The sequence below is a fragment of the Pteropus medius genome, unplaced genomic scaffold (genome assembly GCF_902729225.1).
Source record: "Pteropus medius unplaced genomic scaffold, Ma_sr-lr_union100, whole genome shotgun sequence".
In the NCBI taxonomy this organism is placed as follows: Eukaryota; Metazoa; Chordata; class Mammalia; order Chiroptera; family Pteropodidae; genus Pteropus; species Pteropus medius.
The window spans coordinates 20,751,682-20,759,767 of NW_024340849.1; the positions used below are offsets into that span (position 1 = coordinate 20,751,682).

The 8,086-nt window shown below is 51.0% G+C and overlaps 1 protein-coding gene across 6 annotated transcripts in view; it reads left to right on the top strand.

Annotated features, from left to right (window-relative positions):
• Nucleotides 1-2,353, top strand: part of ST8SIA5 (ST8 alpha-N-acetyl-neuraminide alpha-2,8-sialyltransferase 5) — a 42,324-nt gene extending 39,971 nt beyond the window's left edge. For all 6 annotated transcript variants that reach the window (XM_039842424.1, XM_039842421.1, XM_039842423.1 and 3 more), the window contains one exon: nt 1,048-2,353. In XM_039842424.1, the coding sequence (XP_039698358.1) occupies nt 1,048-1,516 (469 nt within the window). In that variant the 3' untranslated portion in view covers nt 1,517-2,353. The remainder of the gene's footprint in view (nt 1-1,047) is intronic.
• Nucleotides 2,354-8,086: the final 5,733 nt, after the last annotated feature.

An 8,086-nucleotide genomic window follows, 5' to 3' on the forward strand; every position in this document is an offset into this window, starting at 1 on the left:
GTAAGTGTAAAACACACACGATTTCAAAGACTTAATATGAACAAGAAGATGGACCATGTCTCATTAAATGTTTTAATGATTACACATTGAAATGATAGCATTTTGGATATATCGGGCTAAATAAAATATATTATAAAAATTAATTGCACCCATTTTTTTTTCTACTTATTTAAATGTGCTTACTATAACACTTAAAATTACATATGTGCCCTGTATTATACTTCTTTTGGACAGCACTGGTCTAGATTGTCTTCACCTAGGGATGAGTCTGAGAGCTTTCAGAGTGTGATGGGAGAGAGCAGCTCCCTATGCAGTGTGTCCAGGTGACACCAGGGGTGTGGGGGTGGGGGAAAGCCTCATGCAAAGATCTCGGCCGCCCACCTGGCTCCCTCCTGGGCTCTGGATGTCTGGGAGGCCTCAAGGGAGCCGGTTAATGTGTAAAACTCCAACCCTGGTAAAGTCACACCATCGGGGGCAGATGAAATGTAAGAGGGGGAGCTGTTAATTAGGGCCAGAGGCCCAGGAACACTGACAGCGGAGTGAAGGAGCACTAGACGGATGGGAGATGAGCCAACCCCAGGGCTGTTTAATGTAAAGGAAAGATGAGTGAGGGGCAGCGGGGGGAATGCTGAGAGGCCACTGGTTTGGTGTCCTTCACTGGGGATCTTGGGGAAGACAGTACAGGTGAATGCCCCGAGGGCTCTAGGAAAAGCCTCCACGTCCTCATCACTCCCTCACTGAGCCCACCAGGCCAACCTCATGTGTTTGCGTTAAGCATTGCCCCCCGCCCCCGGCGGTAACGCACTAGATATTTGTCCCTTTCAGTCCAGCGTCCTTTCCTGCAGCCACTTACAAAAATATAAATGTCTCCAAGGCAGGCTGGACATTCATCTGCTGAGGTGACTGAGGTGAAAGGAGGCAGGGATGGCCTTGTGAGTCCCCTCCGTCCTTTGAAAAGACTCCGGGGTGCAGGGGTGGAGGGAGCAAGATTGCTGGGGCTGCGGGGAGTGCGCGGCCGACCCTCTCCCTCTGCGCCCGCCCGCCCAGGTTCCACAAGCTGGAGAAGTGGCGGCGGCCCTTCTACCGCGTGCTGCAGGTGTATGAGAACGCATCCGTGCTGCTGCCCGCCTTCTACAACACGCGCAACACCGACGTGTCCATCCGCGTCAAGTACGTGCTGGACGACTTCGAGTCGCCGCAGGCCGTCTACTACTTCCACCCGCAGTACCTGGTCAACGTGTCACGCTACTGGCTCAGCCTGGGGGTGCGCGCCAAGCGCATCAGCACCGGCCTTATCCTGGCCACCGCGGCGCTGGAGCTCTGCGAGGAGGTGCACCTGTTCGGCTTCTGGGCCTTCCCCATGAACCCCTCGGGTCTCTACATCACCCACCACTACTATGACAACGTCAAGCCCCGCCCGGGCTTCCACGCCATGCCCTCCGAGATCTTCAACTTCCTGCACCTGCACAGCCGTGGAATCCTCCGCGTGCACACGGGCGCCTGCAGCTGCTGCTGAGGAGGCGAAGGCTGCCTGGCAGCCCCGGCACCCAGAGCCGCGCTCCTCCTCTCTCTCCTGCGCGGGGCCGGGCAGTGAGAGGGCCTGGATGAAAGGCTGCCACTCCCTCGGTAGTTCAGCTTGGTACTCGGGTCCTGTGGGCCGAGAGGCAGGGATCGGGGCTGGTGCAGAGTCAGCTCTGTGCTAGGCATCCTGGGCCTCAGTCTGGGTCTTGTGGCTCCGCCCTGCCCACAGTAGCATGTTGCTGGGCCATACTTTAAGATTCAGGCTCTGGGACTGCAAGTGAATAAAGCACATTTCCACTAAATTTTAGCATCCAAGAGAGCACAAACTGTAGCAGCCTTGTTACAGCTAAAGGAATGCCCTATAAAGAATGGAAAAGAGGGAGATGGGACATATGAACATGGGTGAGATTTAATTCAGACTTTTGGGTTCCTGAGTTTTATGCTGAGCCCTCAAGCCCTGATTCGCAGTCTAGAATCTCAGAGCTTAGAGGCCAACCCAAACGCCAGAGCTTCTTGTCAAGACAGAGTGGATTAGAGAGGTCCAGAGGCTTATCAACCAAGGTCACACTGAATGAGTCCATTAAGTGACACCGTGAGACCTAAGACAAAACACTGTCAGCTGAGGAGAGCCTCACCCTTTCACACACATCCTCAGACACACACCGTCAGACACACACACACACACACACACACACACACACACACACACAGTCTTGGTGCCTCACGTGCAATCCTGCTTTTGATCTTCTGATGAGAAGGAAATAAACCAGACCAGCCATTTGCACTGAGGTTTTTAAGCCAATGTTATCGACTTAATAAGTGCTTAGCAGTTTGCTTCCTCTTCTGTCTCCTTATTTTCAGCTCCGTTTTAACCAGGAGTTATTTATAAGACCCGTTCCTCTTAATGTTTCTGAATACTGCAGAATCCTGCTATATTGCGTTCCTGCTATATAAGGCTCTGGCTGAATGGTGCAGACATATAACTGGTGAGCTTAGCAGACGGAACCGCGTCATGGCCTCTGACACCAGCATCATTGAGGGATCTGCCGTAAAGGCAGGACTTCCCACATGGCAGAACCTGGTGACCTTCACACACACGGACCCACAGGGTCTAGGAAGTTAGCTGAGCCTAGGCTGCAAGGGGTTTAACATGTCATTTCACATCTGAACTTATTCCCTTTGCTTCCCCCCGGTGTGTCCACCACTGAAGAGGCTGTGTGTAGTAGACACCATTGGCGAATTGCCTTAGGATTAAGCTTTGTGGAATCATAGAATGTCAGTGCCGGGTGGACTTCAGTGCCCTCCCTCCTCCCCCCTCCCTCCTCCCTTCCTCTTTCCCTTCTTCTTCCTTTCTTCCCTCCCTCCTGTAAACATTTTGGAAACACACCCATTTTGCTTTGATTTGGGGTCTGGCTTGGAAAGACGATGACAAGTACAGACGTACCTCATTTTATTGCACTTTATTGTACTTCACAGATGCATTTTTTTTTTTTTACAAATTGAAGGCAAAACCTTCCACCAGCAACGAGATTACAATTCACTTTATTGCGGTGGTCTAGAACTGAACTCAGTGTCTCCGAGGTGTGTGTGTACAGGCGGTATCTCTGTCTTCTAGGGGTGGAGGGCAGACCATAAATAAATTCCAGCCCCAAGTGCTGGGTGCTCTGAGGAGGAGGAGGAGGCACTGGGAAAGCACAGCAGGGAGCGGGACCTTTCCTCTGATCCCCTCATTTCACAGGCAGAGCAACAGGCCCAGCCAGCGACAGGCAGAGGAGCGTGTAAGTGCTTACGACCCAAGGCTCCTTCCTTGGCCAATCCGCTTTGTCTCGGCTTGTGTTTCCTGTTGGTGGGTCGTTACAGAGCGTGCGCTCCATGCACATCACTGTTCTAGATGCTGGCCCCCGACCTTTGTGCTGAGCTGTGGTCTTGACTGGGAAAACCCCAGGTTGCCCTGAGCCTCAGTCTGTCTGTCTGCATAGCGGGGAAGTAGCCAAGGAGACAGGGTAGGCCCCAAGTCCATGGGAAACTGGGAAATACTGAACAGGGACAGCGAATGGTTATGCTCTCTTGGGCTCTTTCTCCCAAGGAAGGAGCTTTCCCGAAAGAGTCTAGTTAACTGAGGTTTCTAGCCACTTGTTTGTGCTTAATTGAGCCCAGTTTCCGAAACCATGGAATGTCAGAACTGGAAGGCTCTTAAAGACAGTGTTGTCCCACTTGAGGAAATAAACCCTGAACAAGGAGGTAACCTGGGTTAAGTCATGCCTGGGGGTCTACCAAGTGCCTGTTGTCGACAGACCCTCTACAAAAGTCCTCCTGTAATGTTTATGTTCCAGGTGGGGCAGTGAACGGGAGGCGGCGCTTTGGTGAGTCAGGTATCAGGGTTCTCACAGCAGATGGTGTCGAGGCTGCTTTCTGCTCCAGCCAGGGCTGGCTTAAGAGCTGAGGATAGAGCATGAGGATTCACTCCGTGTAAGAGCTGTGTCTCATGGCTCACGGCCCTATATCTGCCTGTAGGTCTTAGGGCAAGTCTCTTCCTCTCCCTTAGGGGCTCAGTCTCCTCATCTATACAACTAGAGGCTTAGATCTCTAGGATCTCTATAATCTCTAACTTTTTTCAGGCAGTCACGATATGTGGAACTAAGCCATAAATAATATTTTTGATTATAATAGCTAAAATTTACTGCACTCTCATTCTGTGTCAGGCCCTAGACCGAGCACTTTCTTTGCATTATCTCCTATAATCATCACAGGACCCCCTTAGGTAAGAAGGCTCCCATTGGACAGGTGAGGAGTCTGAGGCTCAGAGTGATTCAGTGAGTTGCCCAGGTTAGTCACCCAGTGGAGGAAACTGCACTCAGGTCATAGAACCCCTAAGCCTGTGCTCCAAACGTCTGTCTTAGCTGCTTCCCAGCCAGTGTTCCCAGAGCTGAAATAAGAGGGATCCTGACCGAGATGCCACTGTAGGGGGTGCTACTGGGACCTGCTGTAGGCACAAATGCTCTGGAATGGGTCCAGGAGCCTGTCATGAGTTCAAAAGGCAGTCTCTGCTTACAGGTGTCCCCCTCCCCCAACCTTGCCCCTGGTAACAGGACTAAGCCCCCCACAGTAGGATGTATGCCGTTCTGGCACTGCAGGAGAGCTGAGGCCATCTCCACATTTTGTAGGTATGAAGAGGTGCCCGGAAAGAGGACATATTAAGTGACACATGTCAAGTGACTTGCCCAAGGCCACATGGTCAGCTAGTGGCTCAAATGGGATTCACCCAGTCTCCTAATTTCCAGGCCACGCTCTTTCTGCTGCAGCCAGTGTTTATAGGACAAACATTTTTTCAAAGGCTTAGAAAGACTTGGGCATTGACTCAGGAAGCCCTCACCATGTTCCTCGCAGTCCTGTCCCATCCCACCCCGTGGTGCAGACCACCAGTTAAAATCTTATTTAGGAGAAATGGATGCTCCACAAGCAAAACAAAATTGCATCTTCCTTTGTGCTAAACCCACTGCTCCAGGGTTGAAAGGCAGCAGAAACAAGTAAATGACTTGGTGCTTAGCCAAGCAAAAAGGAAGGTGGCTCAAGGTCAGATGCAACCTCTGAGACCATCGCAGCAATGCTGTCACAGCAACTCTGCCACTTGTCACCTGGTACCGCAGAGAGCCCATCACCCTTGACTTTGCTGAGCATGGGGGGGAGGCGGGCAGCGTTTTCTGACAATTGAAAGAGAACACTGAGCTGGCTTCAGCCAGGTGTTAAACAAATATTTATTGAGTGCTCATTTTGTGCCAGGCATGGTGCCAGGCACTGGGGAACTATAGCAGTGGTGAGCAAAAGCTCGCCCCTGCCCTCCCGGAGCTCAGGGCCCAGTGGGTGTGTCCAGATGCTGAAGCAAGAGTCCCGCACGCACAAACAGGAGCTGTGCTGAGTGCTGGCGAGTGTCAGCTTGGGAAGTTAGGAGAGAAGACGAGGGCATGCCGGAGTCAGTCCTGAATTCTGAAGGGTGGCAAGAGAAAGACGGTAACTGCCGAAGCCCTGGATGTTCTTAGGCATTGTCTTCGACATCCACGTGACATGTGACAGGGGTGGGCTCTGGTCGTTTTGAGTCCTGTCCTCTGTTTCCTAACAGACTACTCTCCCTCAGCTTTCCTCCCGCCTCTCCGAATGCTCCTGCTCAGGCCCCTTTACTGATTCATCTTCACCGAAGCTACCTCGGGGTTCCTTTCTCTTTCTAGGAGTTCCTTCAGAAATCTTATCTATTCATGGCCTCGAGTCTCTCCTGTCCTTGCATCTTAAACCCCTTCCCTGGAGACCGGTTCTCCCTCGGGGCATCACAAACACACTCACTGTAGCCTGAATGTCTATACCTGAATGATATCTCCAACCTCATGTGTCCTCAGCTAGTATATAGTTAAAAAGACAATCTGGGCTCCACATCACCTCCTGCCACTTACTAGCTGGGTGACCTTGGGGGAACTGCTGAAGTCCCTGGAGGCTCAGATTCATCATCTGAAGAATGAGGCCAGGACACCAGCCTCACCAGCTGTGGTGAGGGTTAAGTGAAATAGGGTTGCACGGTGCTTAACAAAAGGGTTAAGTGAAATAGGGTTGCACGGTGCTTAACAGCACAAACTAGGCACCCAGTGAGCACAGTCATCCCTCGGTGAATGGCTCTGCCACACTACTGACCACTCGACCCCAAACCTGGGTCATTCTTGGCTCTTCTCCTTCACCTTCTATGTCGATTTGTTCTCCAAATCGTGTCAGTTCTCACTCATAAATACCCCTTGAATTCTTTCCCTACCTACATTCCTTGTGCCCTAAACTCAGGCCCTTCTGACTGAACTTCTGCTTCCACAGAATTACCTTCTGGAAGCACCTTTGGTGGAGTCCAATGCCTGCTTGTACCACATGGTCCAGATTCCTTGCCCAGATATGACAGGCATGTCTCAGCTGGTTCACTCACTTTCCAGAGGCCTGCCTACCACCTCCTCACCCCAGCTCCATATTCCTCCAGATGCTGTGCCTTTGCATAGCTATTGAAAATGCCTGCATTGGCCCCACACCTCTGCCTCCCTCTCTCCTCCCCTTTACTCTGTCACTTTTGCAGATGGTGTCAGGTTATGGTCCTTGTGTCCTCCATTCTGTGAACTTGAGCTGAGCAGTCTGTCCTCTGTGCTTCCGCCTCAACCATCACTGGCTTCTGTTAGGATGTCCTCATAGCACGTGGTGTGGACATCCTATGTCCAAGGGTCTGTCCTTTCCCTAAGGGAAGCCACCGAATCTGGCTCATCTCGGGCCTCTGGCACTGGCACAGAGCCATGCGTTTACTATAGCCATGAAGTCTCTGGTTACCTAGTAGGCTCCAGGGTTCAGGAGACCCTATCAATAAACTGAGTAACATCCTGTGAAATTGTCAGCTTAAGAGAGTCCTCTGTCAGATATTTTTTTGCCTAGTGCCTTCTACGTGGGAAGTACTGAACTATGCCCACTCCCCAGCAGCCCTTGGGGAGCTCGGGGCCGGGAAGGCTGAGATGTCTGTGTTGTGGTGGCTTGCTGGTTCTATCACCCAGACTCTGCCACCCTCTGTCTCCCCCGTTATAATCTTGCTCATCTACCTTTGGCTGCTAACAATCCCTCTTTCTCCAGTTTAAACTAAAGAAGAGAAAGACATTTTCTTTTTTTCTTCCCTCTTCAAAACCATATAGATTTGTCAGGATCTTGTGTTGCTGTGCTGAAGTGCACACTGGCATGAAGGACTTATCAAAAATGTCATAAAGACGAGTGGAAAATGTGTTATTTATTGGCTGAGAAATGGCTGAGCTGAACTTTTCAGAATGTCTGGCCCCAAAGCCCAGTGGAAGGCTCGGACCTTGGGGCTCTTCCCGTGGGAGGGGATGGTACTGCTCTGAGTTCAGCACATACCTGGCTTATCCCTGCCACCAGGGCATCCCTCCTCTATGAGGCTGCTGGTGGTTCAGGGGTCAGATGAGGCCAGGATGTTGTTTTCGGAGGTCTGGTCAAGCCAGGGCAGTGCGTGGAGGTTGATCACATCCTACAAGGCATCCTGATAAAGCAGTATGTTCTTCAGAGGGGGGACTGTAGATCACCTGTATTGGAATCCCCTGAGTGCTTGTTAACGCCCCCGCTCTAAACTCAGAGCCAGGAGGTAGGGAGGACAGTGATGCCAGGGAACCAGTTTGTGTGACCTCACAGGCGATCCTGGCACACACAACTGCTGGAGAGCCACATTCCGCACTGCCTGTGGTTCAGTGGCTGCTGCCCAGTGAGGGGCGATGTCTGGCTTGACATTCAGACTGGAGTCTTAAGTAAGAAAAGAGTGAAAACAAGAATCTGGCACAGACCAACTTCTGTGTTTTCTGTAAATTAAATATAATATATAACCCACTATTAAACTAGCAACAAAAAGTAACTACTCAGGAATATATAACATTTACAGGATCTGTTTTGACCTTGATGCTATCTGAGATTTCTGGGGTATTTTATTCTTTCATTTTTACTTGTGGTAAAACACATAACATAAATTTACCATCTTAACCATTTTTAAGTGTACTAT